The sequence below is a fragment of the Poecilia latipinna genome, unplaced genomic scaffold (genome assembly GCF_001443285.1).
Source record: "Poecilia latipinna isolate Pla-1442-1.1 unplaced genomic scaffold, P_latipinna-1.0 Scaffold58, whole genome shotgun sequence".
Taxonomy (NCBI): domain Eukaryota; kingdom Metazoa; phylum Chordata; class Actinopteri; order Cyprinodontiformes; family Poeciliidae; genus Poecilia; species Poecilia latipinna.
This window is the reverse complement of record NW_015112674.1, coordinates 134,969-158,611: the sequence shown is the minus strand read 5'-3', so window position 1 is coordinate 158,611 and position 23,643 is coordinate 134,969. Positions and strand designations below refer to the sequence as shown.

Sequence of the window (23,643 nt, the reverse complement as noted above, 5' to 3'; positions counted from 1 at the left end):
GGTTGGTTGGTTGGGGTGGGTGGGATGGATGGATGGATGGATGGGTGGGTGGAATGAAGGATCGATCGATCGATCCCAAAAGGAGATTAAATATTGTTGTAGCTCATCAAGATTCTTCAAAGAGCCATTGAAGATGGTTTCATCAGACAGTCTGATGAAGAGGATGGTCAGGATTGTCCCTAATTTTCTTGATCCCATGAAGAATCTTTCTCTGCATGATCATCTTCAGAGGTTCCACAGTCGTTCCCAGAACAGAACCAGAGCAGAACCAACCTTCTTTATCAGGCTGTTGAGTGATTTTAGGTCCCTGGCTCTGATGCTGCTGCTCTCAACAACAGATTGATAGAAGATCTGCAGCATCTTGGTGCAAACCTTGAAGGACCTTAGGTTCCTCCAGAAGTCCAGTCTGTTCCGTCCCTTCTTATATTAATTATGATAATTTTCAGAGTAATTATTATTAATAACAACTACAATTATTACTATTAGTAATAGTAGTATAATATATTATTGCTGTTGATTTTTAATAATAGTGATGGTAATAACAATAATAATGTAATAATAATCATAATTAGTAATAATAATAATAATAATAACTATTATTATTATTATTATTATTATTATTATTATTATTATTATTATTATTATTATTATGTAATGTAACTTATTTATGTTATTATTACATATTTTATGTTATCATGAAATATAACATTTTATTTTGTTATACTGTCAAATAACAAAATAAAATACTTCTGTATTTTACCAAACCTATTTGTTATTTTGTCATCTAATTGTAAATAAACATTTTAATAAATGAACTACAGGTGATTAAAAGTTACTTTTGATAGCACCCTTTAAGCTGGTAATAAACATACTTTTCATTAAACCCATAGTTCTGTATTAAGTTGTTTTTTTACTGGTCTGATGTAATATGCAAATCTTAAATGTTGTGTTTTTGTGAACTGTAAGCAGAATATTGTCATAATTAACAGAAATAAAGGGTAGAAAACATCAGTCTGGGTTGAATATGTAATATATGAATTCCATTTAGTGATGGAGGCACTGAATGAACTTTTCAATAATATTCTAGTTTACTGATATGGCTGTATATCCCTTAAGCTTGTATTTGACTGAATTTATTCATTACCATGATACAGTTCCAAACTTAAGGTCCAGTTTCTATAGAAACGGAAAAATTAGTTAAAGAAAACTCATTAAGAACTAATGAAATTCATGGTCAAAAAAACTTAAACAGCACATAATAACCTTAAGAAATGTGGCACATTGTGGATTACAAAAAAAAAAAAACAATTTCAGCTTATAATTTCTAATTGCAAAAACCCCACTAGAAATGCATGTTTAAGGAAGCAAATATTAAAGTTATTAAGTACTTCCTGTTGGTTAATGAATTAATAGTCGATATTCCTAGTTTTTATTCATGTAACAAAGAGAAAAAAGAAAATTTTCTCCAGTGTTTGAGCTGTGAATTACTGATCAGAGAATATTGTCTTTTTCTGATCTCTGCTCAGTACATAAAACTTTCACATTTGTGTATTATTAAAATTAAGTAATTACAATGTCATTCTAAAATATTTACTCATTTCAGTAAATTAATTTTTAAAAAGTGAAACTCCTACAATGCTCAAATTTTCTGTTATATTCTAATTTTCCAATATGCACCCATACATTAGATCTGTTCGCAAAGTGTTTGTAAATTGTTGCTATATAATTAAAAAGAGCTGAACTGTTTTGAATTATGATCTCGTAACTTACATTCTTGCTTCATTTTTCATCATACAGTGGTATGGACATCTTCCCAACAGTTCTGTCTCTGGCAGGCGTAGCGCCCCCTGCAGACAGGCGTTACGATGGAATCGATGCCAGCGGCGTTTTGCTGCGCGGCGAACAATCTGGTCACGAGGTACAAACTGCTACAAACAGCTGGAAGTGTTGCGTTGCTGCGTTGCGTTGCTTTGTGAAACGGGACTGTCCTGTGTTCTGCTGTTGCAGTTCCTCTTCCACCCCAACAGTGGCGCTGCAGGAAAGTTCGGGGACTTGCAAACAGTTCGAGTCGGAAAACACAAAGCTTTCTACATCACAGGTAGAAATATAGTATGAATAGCAATAATTTTGCTGCTACGTCCATGCATTTGTTTCGGGGTGGAAACATCATACAAGTTGCGCTGCAGCTAACGATTGTTTTAATTATTCATTAATCAGTATCAATTATTGTGACAATTCATTTATTAATCAGATACAAAATTGGGGACATTCTAAAGATTTCTCATTTTAATGCAATATTAGAAATATATTAAAACATGTAAATAAGTAAATAATGCCAATCCTTTTTTAAATAGGAAAGTAAACTTTTTATTTCTTAAAATGCAGTAGCAGCATTCCTTTAGTGAACTCTTGATCATTTGTGGCAAAGGATGCATCTGAGGCTGAAAAATCCTCCCAACATCAACATGTGAAAAGCTCAGTTCTTTCTGCTGGATTGAACATAAATATGGTGTAAAGACGATCTGGTGATTATTTTATGACTAATGGATGAATCATTTGTTAGCAAAGGTGCTCAATAAGATATTTATTATTTCCAGAATTTGAATCAAGTGAAGCTAAATCTGCCACTAGAGGAGTTCTATGTAGAACTTATCTACAGACAAAGAAAGTTTTTTTTTTTTTTTTTTAGATGCCAAATGTATATTTTTGTTACAGTTTTGGCTAAATTATCTCCTTTGATTGTGTTGTTTTTTAGTAGCTGGCTTTTTTTGAGTCTCTAGTCCCCAGTTACTGATCAATCGATTACTAAATTAGTTGACAAGTAACAACATATGTATTGTGTCCTAAAGCCAGAATTTACTGTGAATTCTCTCTTATCCACACATGGTTACAGTTCTATATGTGGCTGAGTTTGAGGAACAACAAAGAAGGACCCAAACCAGTTGTATTGTCTGGTGGATTTTGTGCAATGCACAGTTCATACCACCAGCAAATTTAATATGAAGTTGCTGGAATGGACCTCATCTGAACCCAGCAAACCAACCTAGTTAAAACACACACATGTTTGATTCTCTGTCTTTGCAGGGACTTTCCACTGACTTCTATTCATTTCTACAGACACTAACCCTAGATCTAACCATTACTAGTACATACTTAACCCTGAAACTAACCAAAACTTGACAGAGTTTCAAAAACTTTTGTTCTTGAAACTCTGTCAAGTTAGTCTGCCTCATGTGGTGAAACAGAACAGAGAAGAGTTCAACACAACATGACGCTGTTGTGTTGAACAGTGCGGAAACAAAAGTGAAATGTTTTGTTTCTGCAAAACATTTCACTTTTTGCGGAAGGATTTAAAACTGAAACAGATTTTATTTTGGCAGGTGGAGCTGCAGCTTGCAGCGGCGGCACCGGCCAGGAGCAGCTCCACGATCCACCTCTGATATTTGACTTGGATCGTGAAGACGCCGAGGAAACACCCCTGCAGTTCGCCACAGCTGAGTACAGGGCGATTGCAGAGAGGGTAGCACGCAAAAGAGAGGAACTCCTGTGGGACATCGCCACTGACGGATCGGTGTCCACAGCGGACTACAACCAAGACGAATTAGCGGCGCCATGCTGCGATCGGAGACAGGCCGTGTGTCGATGCCACACCGTGTGCTGAGGCCCAAAGGAAACATTAATAACGGGCACAAGGAACGGGCCATGAGGTAGCCGAACAGAAGCACAGACGCATGTCTCATTCGCAACAGTTAGTGTGCAGAAAGAACTGATTAAAAGGTTCAATGTCCAGATGTGCAAATAAGAAATACCAGCAGCTGAAATCTGATTGTTTATCTAAAGGGCATCTGGTCCAGTTCTGTTTTAGATCGATACTTAAAAAAAATCCATAATATACCTGGAGCCATCAGGCAGCGTGTCATTTTGTTGATCTGTGAACAAAGTTCCTGTTCATCAGCAGCATGTTTCATCTATAGAGGTGATTGGTCATCCAGGCTTCAGTTCCAACCCTGAGGCCTTTGTTGCATGTTGCCTTCTGAACCCCGAGACTGACCAGTTCAGAGGTCTGCAGCCAGGCCACTCTTAAGTTGTATCAAAAATACTAAAGATGTAGTGTTTTAAAATGCTAGCTGTTTTCATGCAATACAGCTCTGGTAAAAATGAAGATCCACCGCACTGAACCCCATTGGAAACCTCTTGGTTATTTCGCCACATATTGACTTCTGAACTCTTCCTGAGTTAAAACATTATTGTTGTTGTTGTTTCTAAATGAATATGAACGTGTTTGCTTTGCATTATTTGAGGTCTGAAAGCACTGCATCTTTTTTGTTATTTTGACCATTTATCATTTTCTGCAAATAAATAGACATTTTGCTTGGAATTTCAGAGACATAATGTCAGTAGTTCATAGAATAAAAGAACAATGTTCATTTTACTCAAACATATAAATATAAAAATTCAAACCAGAGAAATTGATTATTTTAAGTGGTCTCTTCATTTTTTTCCAGAGCTGTATATGCAAAGCATGTTCACAAATAATAACACTAATAGTCTAAGGAATATTATTTTTAAATATAGTTTTTCTCTTTTAGTTGCAAAGTTTGTGCTTTTTTGAAATCATTTTCTATTAAATATTTTACATTCCACTGAAAAACTGTGTACATTCTTTTTGTGTAAAAAAAAATGTTAGATAACTGTTCTTTAAAACCTAACCTCAAACAATCTAAATAAGCTAAGCTAAATAAGCTAACGTGTTTCATGTAGCTTTTGTAGCCTTAAAATATATTTAGCTGGACCAAAGGCCAAAAAAGATTCTCTGTGTCGTAAAGGTCACTGACTCCTGCACAAGTCCCAAAAACTGCCTAACAGGAAGCACAATGCACTTATAAGTAAAACACATTTAATGATCACTTGTTATTTTCTACGCTAAATGATTTCAGTTGTCAAATATGCAGAATGTAAACAGACACGGAGTTTGGGAGGTTGAGTCACTTTGAGCTTTAATGGGTCGCTGGGTAAAATGTCCTGAACTGAACGGCTCAAAGAGTGTCCTAACAGCGCCATCTTTTGGCAAGTCACGTTTAATTACCAGATTACCTAGTACACTTGTACTATATAGAAATTTAATATTTACACATTATACATACAGTAAAAATTCTTAACATACATTAGGTATGGTAAGTCTATGTGATGATGTGTAATAATGCTTTTGCAAAATAATGTTTAATACATCAATGTAAAAATAACTGAGTTACATCTGAACATCTTCTTATTAAAAAGGTTTGAATGCTATCACTGAAAGTCAAAGACGTATAGCTTCGCCCCGATCATCTGGTCACCAAGTCCTCAGAGTTAACGCTTTCACATTTACTATCAGGTCTCTGGTCTCTTCTGTTGCTACCATGATTAGCATCACAGCTGCTAGTAATGTAATACGTACGGCATGTGTAATGATGAAAATAGTGTATTACACACTATGCTTTCCTTCTTTAGACCACTACTTGTCTGTTTCGAGGCAACATTTAATAACTTTAATAAACTTAAAGGGTCTAACGCTGATAATAAAAAAAAGGTTTGTGGATGGTGGCAGGTTGTAGGAAACACTTCAGATAATTCGTGTCAGGAAATACTCTTGTTGTACTGAGCTGTAAAGGAATGGGCCCAGTGTGACGTCACAGATGGACTTTGCACATGCCTTCACAATTTGAATCTTAAACAAAAGTGGCATGTCAGGTTGAGCTGTTTTTAATTACTACAACACAGCTACGGCGCCTCGCAAAAATATTCACACCCCTTGAAAATTGTTTACATTTTGTCACGTTACAAACTTCAATGTGTTTAAAGGAAAAGAGCAGTGGTGGGCGCCACTAGCTAAAATGTTAGCTGAGCTAACCCTAAAGCACTAATCATAAACACTTAGGCTAAAGCGCTATACCAACATGGTATTTAGCAGAAGCTAACGCTATAGAGCGAGCTAGCTTCCACCATGTTGATACCCTCCATGACACATGTTACATCATAGTAAATTGCCCTAAACAGGGTCAGAGTTGTTATTGCATTTTAGGGGAAGCTAAGTGTGCTAGACATACTCAAAGTTAGCATTCATTCAATGCTAAAGCACTGAGTGGAAAATTAACTCCACTATTAGCGCATTAGTGAAAGTGTGGCCACCACTGGAATACTTACTACATGTAAGGCATAGCTGGGAAGAGATGACGAAATGACACAATTTTTCTAGAGATAAAATCTGACAAGAGTAGAGTTGATGATTAGATAAAAGGAAACCTGCCGTCTTGGGCACCCCACTGTTTATATCAAAGCATATTCACGAGTTACATCTGCAAAATGACAAGATGTGAAAAATTTCAAGAGGTGTAAAGGAGTCGAACCCGACCTCTTACCTGAACACTGCAGGAGTCAGGCACCGTAAAGTCTGCTCAAAATCTTTTTTTACATTTTAAAGTGACATGCAGCACTGCTAAACAGTCACCACCTGATTTTTGTTAGAGTTTAAGCTGCATGAAAGGGCTATGCTTAGTACCAAATACAAACTTCCAGCATCCCTCCTGAAGAACACATGAAATATCGGACTATTTTTCTTAAATTGTAAGAATAAAGTGCAATATTCAGAAAAAAACATTGAAATTAAAATGGAAAAAAAAATTGTAAAGGTTCTTAATGAGACTGCATTCTTCAACGGAATTAGCTACAATGATAATGTTACTTCTCTGCCATGGTCTCTTACTGTTCGCAAATAACTAACACTGCTGGTTATGGCATTGTTTTGACTGAAAAAAACATTAGGAGGCGTTTTCCTAATGAGAGATGTCCTAGTGCTTCTTTCTTACAGAATGAGATGAACACAGGAACAAGCACAAAGTAATCCTCTAACATGGTATCCAAGGTCAATGGTGAGCTTTGAGGAAGGTCGCAAAGTCTCTAGTCATAGGACCATTCTTTCTGTTTGAACTAGTACTGTAGCTGTTCTGTAAATCTATTTTGTTTTTCTGTGGGAGCACGGTGGGGATGTTGGAGAAACGCTGGATTAATTACTCTGGTTGCTGACTGGAGGAAACTCGTTCTCGTCATCCAGACAGATTGGGCCCTCTGCAAATTCATGCTCAGGGATGACTTCCCCTCTCTGGGCTCCGCCGTCTTCAGAGTAGCCTGGGAGGGAGAGAGAGAAGAGAGCTGTTTTCTGATCAACAATCCAACGGAAAAAAAAAAAAAACATGAAATTTTAGGGATGCACTAATTGCTACTTTCTGGATGATCGCTGATTACCGACCTTTAAAAAGCCTGACCTGCCGATTTTGGCCAATACCAATGTTTCTGGCTGAAATGTTGCTAAATATTACAGCAACTCGGAAAAGTATTCACACCCCTGGATTTTTTTCACAATCACAGCCTTAATCTTTTATTATAGACCCACATAAAATATCACAAAGCTCTGAAGTGGAATCAATCTTCTGTTAGATAATTATTACGTTTGTGTTGGTGTTTCATCACAAAGTAAATGAAGCACATTTACTTTGTGATTTTAACTAGAGAAAAATATTTAAACGGCCAAGCTGTGGAAACATTGTAAGAGGTTTTAAAACACAGTAAATGTCTGCCATTACCACACTTTATTAAAAAAGTGGAAAGAACAAATAAAAATGGATTACACATATTTAGTATTGAGAGACATTTCTAAGTCAACAACAGGTTACCCATGAGTGTGGTGGAGGAAGGGGGCGTGGAAGGAAGAGCCACAGTGGCAGCATATGATTGGCCGGCGGGTTGCTGGGGGCCGTCCTCTTGGTTCTCCTCTTCCTTCTCCTCCTCCTGCTCCTCACCCGATTCAAAGAGTCTGAAGGAGCAGAGCAGAGGGGACAGCAAGGAAACATGAACATTGGTTCACTTTTTTTAGTCGTTTTGACAGCGTAAATATTTCCGGTAACATGACCACACCTGTGTTTTTGAACAAGGACACACTCGCCTCCGTCTTGCGGATCTACATTGTAGACATAGAGGTAACCCTCTGAGGACGCAACTAGCAGCCGTGGAAGCTTCTGAATCCTGAAACACAGATAAAGTGTAATCAGATCTATTTAGATACATATTGTGGATGGAAAACACAATACGCAGTGTTTTCCATCCATCCATCCATCCATTTTCTGAACACCCTTGTCCCTCAGTGGGGTCGGGAGGGGTGCTGGTGCCTATCTCCAGCTAACGTTCCGGGCGAGAGGCGGGGTACACCCTGGACAGGTCGCCAGTCTGTCGCAGGCAGTGTTTTCCAATTATTTAAAATTAATCAAATAATTAATTTCAATTAATTATTTGAAATTAATTGAAATTAATTTCAAATATTGTCCAGAAATATTTGGAATATCTGGATAAACCTGGAAGTTTTCTGAGGTTGTGAAGTAGAACATTCACAACCTCATGTTCCATGAAATTGGAACATGAAACTTCCAATTTCATGTTCTGAAATTGGAAGTTTCAGAACATGAAAAATGTATCCTTCTTGAGGTCAGAAATGAATGCAGTAGGGCCATTGCTCATAGAAAAAAACAAGTAAATTTTCTACCAAAAAAACACTTAAGAAATGTTTAGATCAATTTCAGAAATTTCCTCCAAAAAACTTGGAAACTTTTGAACTCTAAAAATTTAAAATTTGTAAAAAAAAAAAAGAAATTTCTAGATTAATTGCAAAAATGTTCTAGAAAAAAAACTTGTACATTTTCTGAGCTCATAAAGTAAAATATTTTGGACTTTTGGGAATTTTCTGAGTTTTAAAATTCGAGATTGTTTGGCTTTTTGTGCTCACAGAACTTCCTTGTTTTTCCAGAACATTTTCTGGCAGAAATTTACTATTCCTTATTTTTTTTTCTGTCTTACCCCAATAAGCCGTCATAGGTACAACCCTTTTATATAAAAAATAAAAACAAACTAAAATAACTTTGCGGTGCTGATTTCTTACGTGGCCAGGGCACAGATGTTCTTCAGGCCGAACATGTTGAGCCGTACGGTGGCGAAGGCGCGGTCCTGGTGCATCATGTCAGACACATGAGTGGGTAGGTAGGTGCTGGCTGCCGTGAACATCTTCCCCACGTATGCTGACCATGTTGGAGATTCCTCCTCTTGACTGGAGGGAACATGAGGGTTCAGGATCAATATTTAAATTACATTTTTTTAACCCTTACACCACTGGCCATACCAGTAGGTGGCAACAAAATCACCAGTGACATTAAAAAGAAATCTCACTTTAATGCTGCAAAAACATGATTCAACATTTGCTGTTGCAACACTGAAAGCCTCTGATCATCAAAATTGAGATGAATAAAAAACTTTTAAGACTTCTGTTGGCTTTCCTCTCCTACCAGATTTGTCACTGGGTCATTTCAAAAAGAGAAAAATGTCCACTATTGTTGGAAAACCTGGGAAATGTCATGATGTCAAGCAACTTTTAATTAAATTATTTATTATTATTATTATCTTTTTTTTTAAAAACTATTTCTAGTTTTTATAAATGGCCCAAAAGATGTTCAGACCAATCGTTGGAAAATGTGTCAGGTAATATATGCTAGCTTACACAACACTTAAAATAGCTGTGGTTACACTGTAGTTATGGTTTTATTCCTTTAGTTTTTTTAAAGACATAGGTTCACAGATTAGTATGTAGAATTATGATTTATGGATTATTTCAATATTTTTCCATTAGTTCTTTAAAAAAACAACAACTGAGACTTGTACATGTGATAGTTTGTAACATATTTACAGATATTCAAACATTTTGTTTTGAGTAAACCTGACAAGGTTATGAAAACAGTCATATTTTGGAGATTCTCACATATGTATAATAAGTTATGATCATTGGCTGTTTGGGTTTTAGTTTTCTTCTGGGTTTTAATCATTTCTGTATTGGATAGATCTCGCTAATATTTGCTTCGTCTCTTTGTGTTCATTATTGTCACTAAGATGTTGCCATATTAGTTCATTCCTTTGCTCCTGTTATGTTTCTTGTATTCTGAAATTATTTCTCTTAGATCGACAACAGGCCTTTTCCTTTTTGGGTTGTAGACCCTAAGGTTTTAGTTAAGTCTTCCTCCCTCAGCCTCCCTGCTGTTTCCACCCACAGCTGTTCCACATCTCCTCTGTTTAGTTCCACCTCTGCCTCCTGTTTTTTTTTTTTTTACATCGTTCCTTTGCTGTATTTTTCCATTCCGCTGCCTGAACCTCTGTCCATGCTCCATGTCCTGCTCTTGACACACTTCATGACAGTTACTTTGGTTAGGTCAGTGAGGCATGTTGAAGCGACCTGGAGAAAGCAGGTGAAGTAGGTTAAAGGTCTGTTTGTCTGCATTATAACTGCAGCCTGATGCCAAAATGGGGGCAAACAGCTGGCTTGTGCCTGAATACACACCTGATTGGTGTGTATTCAATACAATGTGTGCCTGACATGAAGCAGATATTCCATGCTGTGTATTGTTTTGTAATACACAGCATGTGTCTCGAGAGTGAAAATTCTCAAATCTAAGCTGCAAATAGCTAAAGAGCGTTCTGACAGACTGTGACACTAAAAATGTCTGTCTCTTTAAGGCCAGCTCACTGAAAAGCTTTATGTCAGGGCTGATCAACCAGTTGATTTTGTGTTTCCGATGTTTTCAGTCGGTTTTTCAAAGTGGGGTCCGTGGCCCGCTGGGTGGGTCATTAGGGGGCCATTTAGGGGCCTCAGAAAGTTAGAGGGAAGATGAGGGGGAAAAAATAAAACATATTTTAATCATAATCTTTTCTTCTTTTTGCCTTTCTTTTTAAAATATAATGAATAATTTCAAATAATTGATTTAAATATTATTTTTGATGCCCGTTTTTTGATTGGCTGCCAGTCAAACTGACCAAGCTGATTTGCTCCTCAAGCTAGCGTAGCAAGCAATGGAAAAGTTTCTGAGTAGAAAAAGAGCAAAGTTTGTCCAGCAGCCCATGTTCAGCCTTACTGCTGTAAAAAACCAGAAGAACTGTGGGAATAAAATAACATTTGATGTGATTAAAGCAACATTATGTATTTTCTTATCATCAAAGGAGGGGATTGTGATGAAAAATGGTTTTATCTGGTAATAAAATCAGAATCTATTATCTGATAGTAAAATTTTCTGCCACAGAACTCGTGGCTAACTAAAATCCAAAGCTATGCTATGCTAAGTAAATGTAATACTTATTGAGTAGTGAATAAAAACCTTGTAAAAGTTAATGCTTCTCTACATATTTTGTACATCATCTGCAGGTTTGTAAAGAGGGTCTCTGAGCAGAGGCTAAAGCTGCTCTAAATAAATTAGGTTGTTAAATAAATGAGTGAAAGTCTCCATGTACAAATAACATTGTACCTTTAGATTGGAACATTCAAGCCTTTATGACCGTTTTACCCCAGAGCTTCTATTCGGTGACTCGAACATAAAAGGAAATAGTGTTTACCTGGGGCTGTGTTGTTCCAGTTTGAAGATGTGAACAGTCTCAGTGTTGCTGGAAGCGCACAGGAACTGAGCGTCTGCGCTGAACGACAAAGAGCTGATGCTAACGTATCTGAAACAGGACATCAACGAGAAAATTGCAAGATGCAATTGTTAATTTTTCAAAAGAGAATATACGTTGCTAACATAACGTTCTTATAATAAGAATATCATCTTAGGAAAAGAGATGAAATTTGATTTGAGAGTCTGTTCATAGTTAGAGAACACTAACTTCAAAATTCCTTTTCAAAAAACGCATGTAGCAGTTTGTAAAGCATCAGTGCATGTAGCATGGTACTGGAATCACACCTGATCTAGTTCTTGAACAAGAACTGAACAATTCCAACCTCTGAGTGAAGGCGCAGAGTGTTTGTTTTAGCAACCTCTCACGTGAAACTTATTCACATGTGATTTTGATTCCATTTCTTATTTAATGGAGACACTTGAATTGCAAAAAAATTTTTTTTTGTAATACTAACAGAATATTGACAACATTTTGCGCATATTTATAAAGGAAATGCATCCAGGTACTGATGTGCTGTTAGCCTCTTAGCATCCTCTAAAAACCAACTCCACAAAAATTGCTTTGCTGAGCCGGAAGTTTTTCCACTACTAAAACGATTCTCTTCATCCCAGTCCGCAAGCGTAGCAGCACAGAATATTAAAACCACATATAAACACAAACCTTTTCATCCCCCGACGAAATTCAAACAACTTCTGACCCTCTGGGACGCTGAAAACTCTGATAACAGTACCCTACAGAAAAGAAGTAGTTCACGCTCCCTGTTATTGAAAACAACAAAAGCAGGGTTTTGCTGTTTTCACGGTCTTGCCTTCTCAGATGCGCTGGCCAGCTTTGTGCCGGAGGCGTTGAACGTCAGGGCCGCCAGCGGGCTGTCGTGGGCCTGGATCAGGGTCACCGTGCTCTAACAGTGGGAAAACAAAGGCTTTCTAGTGACATGCATCCAATCTCAAACTGGGGTTCACCATGCCAACCCCGATCCTCACCAGGTTGTTGGCGTCGTAGACCGTGATCTCTCCAATGGTGGCGCTGCCTGGGTAAGCCAGGTAGGAGTTGCCATGGTTAACGGACAGCGCACAAAGGCCTACAGGTTAGCAGAGGGAGCATTGTAAGTTTTTATACCAGTTGGGAGGTTGTATTTTCTTTTCTCTTTTCTTTTTTAAGAAAAATAGTTAATAGAAAACAAATGTTGCATCTAACATTTTGGAATAAGATTTCTTTTTTTTAAAATCTGACTCTGAAAATAAAGTGTTCATCTGCATCAACGGTCAATGTTTGTAGGACAGATTTGCTCCGTTCTGAACAGAATCACCCAAACGGCTGTAAATGGCCCTGGTGTCCCAGTTTTAATGCCCATGTTCTAAGTGAAAACTCTGTAATGTGTTTCAAATAACCAAAACAGGAGTGTCTCTGCGAACGTTGAGTTTTTGCATCCATATCATCAAACGACTTGCTTACCGTGTTACAGTGAGCTGCAGCTGCTCTCCTGGCTAAAACATTCATTTTGTGAGAAATTGTTCCGGCTGAACCAATTCCCATTCATCTGTGTCCAATGAAAATGGACAAACTGGAGAATCCAGTTTCTAGATGCTTCATTTAAAATTGACTCCAATTGGATACATGTCTTTAGTTTTGATTGAACCAACTTTAAAACACCCCACTAGACATTACCCACTAAAAATCTGTCTAACATAAATACATTAGAAGCTAAAGAGATGGTAAAAACGCTTAAAGTTATCCATAATGAATCTTCTGAAAGAACACTTTTAACTAATTTATGTGCACAAGCAAGTTTGGAGTTTATAATTTTGCGCAGACACTTTGAGCCTGTGGTCCATTTGCTGCTGCAGAGCTATTTTCAGTTAAATGACCTGGTAGCTGGGTTTACCTGTTGGGTTGACCGGCGTGTTGAGCAGGGTCTTGAGGAGTTTCATGTCTCTGATGTTGTGGATGTAGATGGACTCCTCCAGGCACACCACAAGTCGCTGAAGTCGACAGACCAAGAGATCAGCACGGCAACGTAGCCGGACACAACCGGAAAGATCCGCTTCCTGTTCTCACCTGTCTGTTCAGCTTCACCGACAGGATGTTGTTGGAGTAGCTATAGTTGCAGATTTCCGTCCCCTTCTTGAAGTGGTAGACATTCATTCGACGGGGCATGGAGAGACTGACCACCACCACCAGGCTGCTGGAGAACAATCGCTCCACGATGTAGACGTCTGGGCATTCCACTGAGAGAGAGGAAACGGAAACAAAAGCAGCCTCGTGAGTGCCACCGATGAATGCAGACAAAAGGGTTTCCTGTAAGGGTGAGCTGTTTGTCCATTAATACATTTAGCAGCGATGACATGAGATTGATTGACAGCACTAAGCCCCTCCTCCTGTCTCTGATTGGTTGTTTTTGATTGGGGCGACTCAGGAGTGGTGTGTTTCTCCTGACGGCAACAGAAGGTGAGGGAGGAAATTTATCTACTCACAGATTATTTGTCTCATTATTTTTCACAATATGGTGAGAGTTTTAACAAATATGCTTGGAATATTTTTTTTAAATAAAATTTACATACTGCATCTTTAAAAACTAGGCTTTAAACGTTTCTTTTTGAAAAACTTAAAATTAGAGAGCCTTAGCTCATTTTTCTGTTCCTGGAGATTTTGAAGCACCAGTCACTCTACCATAACTGTCCAGTGACACAGTGGTCCTGCAACAATCAATGCTCATCATATTTCCTATTCCAACTCCTGAATGGCCACCAGGGGGCGTGATGAGACTAAGACGAATTTAGGCCACATATTGCAGAATTTAACAAATTTTCAATATGAACATCCATAACATCCATATGAAACAATTTATGCAGTTCATTCCCAAACAAAACTGTTGATTTAGTTCTTAGTTAGTTGTTAAGAATTATTTGCTCATATTGTTGCTATTAAACTTATTGTTTTCCTTCCCTTTTCTCTCCTCAACTAGTTTGGTTTAAAATTGAGATCTGAATTAAACTTGATTGTCTGGTAAAGTGATTGTAAATAAACAAAAGTATTGATTCAAACATATAATTTTTACTGTATATCATTTGATGGGTGCACTTACACTATGTTTACAACTAGACCTGTCATGATGACAAATACTGTCATAAACAATAATGTTGGTTTTTGAGACAATTTGGAAGTAACATAATGGTAATGGCATGGTAATAACAATAATAGTAATAATAATAATAATAATAATAACAATAAGTAAACTCTCTCAAAGATCAATAAACTTTGAATTCTAATAAACATTTAACACTGAAACTGGAAAACATTTAAAATATCCAAAATGAACAGACAAAACAAAAGAAAGAACAAATAAAAGGATTTATGAAATCTGTAAACAAAATGTTCCTTCAAAACAAAAAAGAAAAAGAAAAAAACAGGGAGCAAAGAACCAAACTGAAAACATTTGGTTTCCAATGTTAGGTAAAAAGAAAGAAAAGAGGAAAAACAACGATAAATCATGCCAATGGAAATGACTGAGCTGGTTTTAATTTGTCATGCTATTAATTAATTGCTTCTCGAGACATCCGAGGTTGAGAAGTCATGATACGGCCCATTTGATGAGGGCTCAACAAAGCACTTAGACAGCGCTGTGATTAGCAGAATAAAGCAGCAGCAGACTGCTTCTGTGATAAATATGAATACAAATTGCACGTTCTGCAACAATGAATCCTCTTCGTTTCAGGAGTTTTTGCTTGGTGGTGAGGTGTTAGCATGGAAAGTGCCTGCTTCGTACCTCCCTCATGGACACAGTCCAGTTTGTCCACAGCTGTGACGGAGAAGAGCCGGTATCCTGCCTTCGTGCCCACGGACAGAGAGCTGCGATCAAAACACACACACATGCAGAGCTGCTCACTGTCACACACACACACTGTCATCAAGAGAAGGAACTTCATGATCAGAACCTACAGTATGAAACACAACCATCTCCCCGGCTGTTAGGTTAAAGAATTATTTTGCGAAAAATAACAAATGGAGTCCTTTAAGAAGATGGATCGCATTGTTCCTACAGGTAAACACGGTGGTGGCAGCATTATTCTTTAACTAGGCTTTCATCTGGAAAGAACACAATTGTTCCTGTTGCTGAACAAATGTATGCAAACTTCTGAATTCAAAAAATCTGTAAAAGAAAAAAAAAAAATATATATATATATATATATAGTTCTTCCTACTTTTCTAAAACTTTTCAAATAGGAGTAATTTTTGGTCATTCTGGCTGACCTAAACCGAGAGAAGTTTGGTCTAATTTAACTTCAGACAGTGAGAAAAAATATATTGCTTATGTTACATAAGCAATATAGGAAATAAGTAAACTTATGTGACACTTTAAAAAGAGCCTACAGTAGACCAGGACACCCCGATTTTTCCTTTATTTTTTTTTTCAAAGTATTGTAGTTTTAATAAAACTGATAGGCTCACATCAGGTGAATTGTTTATATTCAAGTATTTGAATCTTAGGAAGTTATTTATTTGGGAACAACATGGAGCTATTGGCCAGTGGACATAGTAAACCTACCATGGATCACTGCCTACCTGCTACCTATTAATGTACTTTAATTTTCATTAAAAATACAAAAAGATATATGTTATATATATATATATATATATATATATATATATATATATGTTTTAGTGTTTTTGTATATGTTTTGGTGCTCTATTCAGTACAAAGAGAGAATAGAGAAAAACGATAAATCCTCGGCGTCCAAAATATATGTATATGTTTTATGTACTGGATATTTTTTTGGACTGGAAAGATACCAGAACTCTGAAGTGGTTCTGGGATGAAGTGCAATTATTCTTAAGAACTTCAGCAACCCTGGGGTGCCTCTTATTTCTTTATTAACATTCAAAAAACAAAGCAAAATGCTTAAGAAGCATATTTATCCATGTTACTAACATATGTCCCTCAATTTGTTAATCCAGATTGTTGATGTTATGGTCAGCTTGGTTCGATCATAAATTCACTACTTTGATGTGCAACAGTCCCTGAAGATTAACACAGTGGCCTACTTCACCTCCGCCTTATCTTGAAGTTCTGATGTTCCGATTACAAAAAAACCTGCAGATTTGTTCTGTTTGCTCTCTGGTTTCACTGTTTGGGTTTATGTCAACAAAACTAATAAACCGTTATCTGGGAATACGGCTGAAAATCGTTATGCAACAGTCAGGTACATGAAGGAGTTCACCCTGGGCCCGGCTCCGCTCGGCTCGGCTCGGCCCGGCCCGCAGGTCGCTTACGTGGTGTCCTGGTTGAACGAGGCGCAGATGAAGTGGCGGTGCGGTCCGGGGCCCTCCGATACCGCCTCTTGGGTCTCCATCCGAGCCACCGGAGCCTCTGTCGTCTCGCTGTCCGAGGTTGAAGGCCTTTGGCTCGGGCCGATCCCCGCCGGAGCCCGCTGCTCCTCCTCGGCGTCCAGACGCCAAGCGCCACGCTCGCACTCTTGAGGGAAAGGAATGTCCGGGCTCAGATAGCGGTTCGGGGAGCGCTCATTTCCCAGAGGAAGAGTTCTGCTGAACCGAAACAAGATCAAAAATCAACGCTGTCACCTCCCGAATAAGATGTTTCGCCGTAGCCAGTCAGGAATCCTGTTATTATGCTGCTATTTAACTTCCAGTGTTCTCGGAGAAAAACAAAAACAGCTGATGGGAGGATGCGTCACACTTAGCAGCGTAACGATTGGCTTATTCCAACAGGTCAACCCTCTTCCTTCTCGCATTGCTATTGGCCAACATTTTCTGCGCTGACGTATGATTGGATAAATCGTTTAAACATCAACCACGAACTGTCTATTAAGAAGGCATCAAACGCCTGATTGGTCAATTAATCTTTCTGTCTTATCACGAGGAATTGTTTTGGTTATTTAATTGGATAAAACATGTAGACAAAAACAACCCAGAGAAGGTGCAAAAGCTAAAAAAGTTTGGCGTAATTTGGTCATACCCCTCCCGACCCCACTTGGGACAAGGTTGTATAGAGAATGGATGGATGGATGGATGGATGGATGGATGGATGGATGGATGGATGGATGGTAATTTGGTGATGTTTGGCTTTTTTCTCGGGGAAGGAACATAAAAGTTTTTACCGTAGCAGATTTTACCTGTGATAGATTTACTCATACTTGTGTTTAAAAATAATACCAGTGAAAGAAAAAAAAATCATTAACCAGATAAAGTAAATGGAAAAGTAATTAAAAAGCTAATAATATTCAGTTAATTGTAAAAAGCCTGAAAACAGAGCACAACAAGTGTAGTAAATGTTTTTACTTGGAAGTGGTTATCATGATGGGTCACTAAATTAGCAAATCAATGGGTTTTCACATTTGCCCCTGGAACAGTAAACAGTAAAAAGTTATTGGCCAGCATTTTCCAACCTACTGTTCTGGCAGTAGAACAGTACTTTCTACTGTTTCTCAGTTTAAAAGAGAGTTTATGAACTCATTTACAAACTACAAATCTAATTTGGCTCAGATTTAATTTGGTATTTCATAATTGTAAATCTGGGTGAACAAAAATTAATTGTGGAGTTCCTCAAAGGTCCATTCTTAGGCCACTTTATTTAACATCTACATGATAACCCCTATTTTAGATGTTCTACAGCATTTCCAACTGTATGCTGACAACACAAAACGTTATATCTATGTCACCACATAGCTCTACATTCACTCAGATTGTCCATAATATTAATAAGTCAATGCCTCAGAAATCCAACAAATTAATGCAATTTGGTTGCAAAATATAATTTTTGACACCCAAAACTGCAACAATTTCAATAGTCATGTTATATACAATTAATTTTCAACTGATTGCTGTAATAGCTTTTTTGTTATTTTTCTTATTTTGTGTCTCATTTTCTTGCATTGTGTAGTGCAGGTTTTGCATCTGATTTGGATTTTTTTTTTAAAGTATAAGGAAACTTTTTGTTTGATGACTACATGCTAGGTATCCTATTTATTTCACACATATTTTTGCAAAGTTTAAAATATTTTAGTTTTTTAATCTATTTTATATCACTTAGCTGACATTATTCTTTTAATAGCTTTCATAATTCACTTCTTTTTATATGTGCTATCTGAATAAACTTTCTTCCTTTGTTCAAAGATTTTTTGAATCTGCCGTTTGATATACTTTAAAATGTAAATTAATAGCTGCGCTGCATGTTGGCTGAGTGTTTCGTAAAAGGCCCGTATTCTGACCACAGTTAGACCAAAACAGCAGTTTCACTACTGTAACGTAGGTATTGCATACGATTAAAGCACTTTCAAATTCTCTCATACGCATTTTACCGTTTCATTTTGCATTAATGTGCAAACTAAGTGAACGAAGATGATGGTATTGCTTTCATATTAGTTAGTCGTGTTCTGGTAACAGAATGTAGATTATTAATCTAATGCTTTTCATCAACTGCTTTTGTGTGTGCGAACCATTTCCTTGACGTCACCATTTCCGCGCTGTCTCCTTTAAGGTTGCTACGGGTTACAGGCTCACATGTCAGAACTGGGAGAATTGACGTCAGTGACGGCTGCTGATTGGTTCTCAGTCGTATCCGGTGGGGCAGCGGTCCAAGGCTCGGAAAAAAAATCGAAGCGAGCAGGAAGATCTGGTAACGGTGCGCTTTGTGAAAAATATCATACGTGCCGAGTCTTTATCGAAAGGCTCGGTGGGATTTTACAGTTTTTGTGAGTATTTGTGTCGTTTCACCGCAGTCTGCTTGGGTGAAATTTTGTTTCCTGCGTTTCTCGTTTGTTTATGATAGAACTCAAGATGGCGTCATTGGAGGAGAGCTTTGCCTTTGCACAGAGCCAGCAAGCCAGTCGTTGACGCACAACGTAGGCCAAATATAGTTAGGCAGCTATAAACAACCTGTATTGAGCATTTTTCTGCGTTTAGGGGAATATTTTTCAACCAGTTCCTAGTTAATTTGTTTGCGGTGGGTCTCTTCAGTTCATCCGTCGGCCTTCTTGACCTACACGGCGATACTCCTACAGACAGGACATTTGATTTATATTCTAAAAAGCAGTTTTAATGAATACACTTGCATTTATCGACTTTCCTTCAACACATTTTGTCGTTTTCTCGTAAGCCACGTTATTATGGATGACGAAAATGCCTTCACTTTAACTGACGTTCATTATTTGATGGACAGCAGGTAAAATTGTGCAAGTAAACTGAAGACTAAATGTGATTTTTTGGTAGACCCAGACCGCCATAATGGGTACTTGGATCAATCCATTACATAAGCCGTAAATTCTCTACTAATAGCTGTTACATGTGGGTCCAAAAACAGAGGCATCTTTGGCTTACAGGTTCCGCGCTAGGTTAGATTAAAACAATCCTGCCAAGTTTTCAGTACAAACGGACTTTATTGCTCAGAATCTGTGCCTGGATTATTATTATTTGTGTTTTATATGTTTGATAACTGGTCTGTAATTTCCCTTGCACAGTTGTCAGATTAGAAGTGACATGGGTGCCGTTCATGCTCAGTGCACATGCCCAGTCCCCATGCAGGCGGAGATTGGATTGTTCTGCTAGTGACACGGGTCCTCTTTATTCTTCTAAAATGCACACATTGATTGGTGGCAGCAGTTGAGAAGCAGTGCTGCTGCTGAAACGCGGACAGGTTGAGCTCAGTTAAAACTCAAAGCCTGGGAGCAGCTAAGGTCAGGAGGTTTTTGCATTTTTGTCGAAATTCCGTGCTGCATATGAATCCTGTTGTGGTTCGGCCTGTTTAACAGCAGCTCTGTAACTGTAGGCCCTGTGGGTGACGAGACATCAGATAGTTGAAATATTTTCATTCAGTCACATAAGTGTGATCACATCATATGACCAGGCTTTCATGGCGAGCAAAACAAAACCCCGTCTTCCCGCCCTGTCTCACTCTGGTTCTATTTTTCTCACGTTCTCATCAGTTCTGTCAGTCCGCGTCTGATCCTTTCTCAGGATCTTCATTTCAGTGTTTCAGTAACACAGCGGCCAGGTTAGCCCTTTCAAAACCTCCGTTGTGCAGTTCTAATCTGACGTCGGGCTTTTTGTCTCCTCTCCAGCGTTAAGGTCAGAAGTCATAGAGCAGGGTTGCGGCTGTCGTCATGGCATCTGGAAGTACGAGCAGCGAGGAGGAGCGGAGCCTCAGGGAGTGTGAGCAGTACGTGCAGAAACACAACATCCAGCAGCTGCTGAAGGACTGCATCGTCCAGCTGTGCACCTCCAGGCCCGACCGGCCCATGGCGTTCCTCAGGGAATACTTCGAGAGGCTGGAAAAGGTCTGTGTTTGGTGTGGTTTGTAGTGGTAAACAAAGCATCACACCACCTTCATTAAGTGTGCAAAATAATGGATTCTTCTCACTTACTCTTTCAGCTGTTGCAATCATATCATCGATTAAACTCGTTTTAACCTTAACAGTGCTGCTGTTAAGGTTTTGGCTTTTGTTTTGTCTTTACTGTGTTTGAGAAAAGCAGATTTTATGTTTTTCAATATGATCTAAAATAGAGAATATTTATTAAATTAAAATCAAAATGGCTTCCAGTCAGGTCAGTTCAGTACCTTGTCTTACTGGTGTTGGTAGTTGTTTTGCAGTGTTTCCTTCTCTGCTTGCTTTGTTTTTGGATACTCACACTAACACAGTCTAGTGAAACATCAATACATGCTCAGTGCTTCCTGAAAATTTTCAACTCTTTAAAGCAGATTTTTGTTGTTGTTGTGCAACCTAAATTGCGCAACAATTTTTTTTTATAAAGATAAAAAAAATAAAAATTTTACCCCAGTAGACTTCCTTGTAGACTTGATTTAACTGGCTGTTTTGTTGTATTTTCATCCTCTAAGTAAAGTGTCCTTCAACCTCTGGTTGTAATGTGCAACTCTGGAGTTTAAAAAAAGAACCAGAATAATTACTGATAAGCAAATTCCTTTTAGTACTTCATTTATTACGAATCATAAGCTACAAACGCAGCACACTGATCGGTCCTTCAGTTAATTGTGGCCTGGCTCTGTGATTCGTAACAGTAAACCATAGTGTGCACTGTAACTTTAAGAAAAACTGTTTCAAAAGAATTTAAGAACTTTAAGCTTTTTGTGCCTCAACACAACACATAAATGACCTTTCTTTTGACAAAACAACAAGACGAGATAAGACTGAGGTGACTGAGCAGTGGACAATTGAGCTGCAAGCAAAACATTCACATCTCCAGGGACAAGGACTACTGTAGAAACCAAGCTTTTTTTTTTATCAGATACCCATAGATGGTTCTAGTAGATAGCAACCTAGTGTGAAAAATGGTCTGTCTGTTTTCTTATATCTGCCAAAGTACATGAAATATATATAGCTATACATCAGTGACGTGTGGTCAGGGGAGGCAGGTGAGGCAGAGCCTCACCTGTCATCATGGAAAAATAATATATAATAATAAAATCATTTATATTGCTATTTTCACCCTGTGGTTTGTACTATAAAGTATCTACTTTTTACTTATCTTAGCCAATTTTGATGATTTTTTCTTCAAAATCGCTGGATTTTCGCATTTTCCCATGCAAATGCTCAGATGCGAAGCCGGTGAGGCAGCAGCGAGCTGAGCCTCACCTGGGATTGCGCAACCTCTGGCTAACTGCACTGGCTGCCATTCTATGGGAGCATGTTCGTCCTGTCTGTACGCCGGCAATGAAATGGCTAAAAAATATTTAATATATGGACTGATTTTCCATAATTTAGCTTATGTATATAATGTACAGTGTTTTTTTTGTCACCAACTGTGTGTGTATTGTGTTTTGTGTGCGGAGGAGCGATCAGAAACGGCAGAAAATAGACTCGAGGTGAGTCAGGTGGTTCTCTTGCCTCATGGCAGGGGGCGCTCATGATCCCAGATATTGTGACTCCACAACTGCAGAGTAAGACACAGTGAGCTAGCCATGGAGTTAGCCATGCAGTAAATAAGTAAAGTACAGCGATATATTTGTTTTCTTCTCTCTTCCGACGTCAACATGAAAGACTACATTTCTACAGTTAAACAGTTTTCTGAAGTGGATTTTCAATTGAAGCAGGAGATAATATCTAAAGGAAGACCAACACCGCATTGCATTTTATTCAAGCTGCAGTATATAACTTTAATTAAAAAAAAAACAAAAACATTTGTTAAAGCTGTCATCATGTGTCATTTTATTAGGAGACAGATAATCTGTGAAACCAATCAATCTCCTCCACCTCCTCCCTGAACTACTATTGCTAAAGTAATGCAACATTCTGGCCAAAACAATTAATCAGTCTTAGAGCTGTCAATCAACCTCATTCACCCTCTGCTAAATATGCTAATGGAGGAGAAAGGAAAACCGTTTATCTGCCATCATTGGTAACTATGCTAACCAGACTGAGCATTCACAACAGGCTGCACTAGCTAGAGGATAGCAGAGAGCGATGGGAGGGAGGATGAGCAGCAACATGAGATTGTGATTGACAGCAGTAAAACTCTCCTGCCACTGATTGGTTGTTTCTAGATAGCACTGGAAGAAGGCAGAGGAAATAGATTTTTCACAATTAAATGGCAAGTATTGTTTGCATCCTCATGTGGTTGTGCAGCTGGCCGCGCAGTATCCTGTCACCATTTTAATGTGAAATCAACTAAATAACAGCGATATTAGGTTACAGATGTCTAGGTCTGTCGCGATAAACGATAAATCAATTAATCACACGATAAATTAAACCTATCGACCTCATTTTAAATATTGGCTTTATCGTCTCTTCCTGCCTTTTTTTTCTTTCTGTTGACACTTGAATGGAAAAAAAAAAGGCTCAACTCTGGTGCTCTCCGCTGATCCTCCCTTCCTCATTTTCTTAGTGTAATGTCCAGCGCACACTACACGAGTTGTCAGCTGATTGTCGGCCCATTTTCAAAACCTGAGACACACATTAGCCAACAGAAATCCTGGGTATAACGGTTCGATCGGGTTCGTCGTGCCGTGTGGTGTCCAGTCACCTGGGCACAAAATAATGGCTACAAATCCAGTTAACCAATTTTAAAACCAGGCATTAATCAATGCTTTACTAGAATCTACTTGTGACGCATGTGGCTAGAGTCAGCGTAAAGTCCTGACTGAATAAAAATCATTATAAC

General features: G+C 38.2%; 3 protein-coding genes across 6 annotated transcripts in view; 2 read left to right on the top strand and 1 right to left on the bottom strand.

Annotated features, from left to right (window-relative positions):
- Positions 1–4,285, top strand: part of arsg (arylsulfatase G) — a 22,884-nt gene extending 18,599 nt beyond the window's left edge. For all 3 annotated transcript variants that reach the window (XM_015055417.1, XM_015055408.1, XM_015055425.1), the window contains exons 9-11: positions 1,798–1,918; positions 2,008–2,098; positions 3,381–4,285. In XM_015055417.1, the coding sequence (XP_014910903.1) occupies positions 1,798–1,918; positions 2,008–2,098; positions 3,381–3,661 (493 nt within the window). In that variant the 3' untranslated portion in view covers positions 3,662–4,285. The remainder of the gene's footprint in view (positions 1–1,797; positions 1,919–2,007; positions 2,099–3,380) is intronic.
- Positions 4,286–5,060: 775 nt separating this feature from the next.
- On the bottom strand, positions 5,061–17,230 carry LOC106961564 (WD repeat domain phosphoinositide-interacting protein 1). The gene is made up of 12 exons (XM_015055375.1): positions 16,786–17,230; positions 15,281–15,363; positions 13,573–13,742; positions 13,400–13,496; positions 12,498–12,595; positions 12,323–12,415; positions 12,175–12,245; positions 11,455–11,562; positions 8,966–9,130; positions 7,951–8,058; positions 7,710–7,849; positions 5,061–7,164 (listed from the first exon to the last, which is right to left on the bottom strand). Exons 1-12 carry the CDS (start codon positions 16,863–16,865, stop codon positions 7,043–7,045), a joined length of 1,335 nt encoding a protein of 444 aa, XP_014910861.1. The 5' UTR covers positions 16,866–17,230; the 3' UTR covers positions 5,061–7,042.
- A 1,837-nt stretch (positions 17,231–19,067) lies between these two features.
- Positions 19,068–23,643, top strand: part of LOC106961550 (cAMP-dependent protein kinase type I-alpha regulatory subunit) — a 15,428-nt gene continuing 10,852 nt past the window's right edge. Inside the window, exons 1-2 of one of the 2 annotated variants that reach the window (XM_015055361.1) lie at positions 19,068–19,153; positions 20,589–20,804. In XM_015055361.1, coding sequence (XP_014910847.1) covers positions 20,631–20,804 — 174 coding nt within the window. In that variant the 5' untranslated portion in view covers positions 19,068–19,153; positions 20,589–20,630. Of the gene's footprint in view, positions 19,224–20,588; positions 20,805–23,643 lie in introns of both variants that reach the window. The other variant, XM_015055355.1, reaches the window with a different exon arrangement.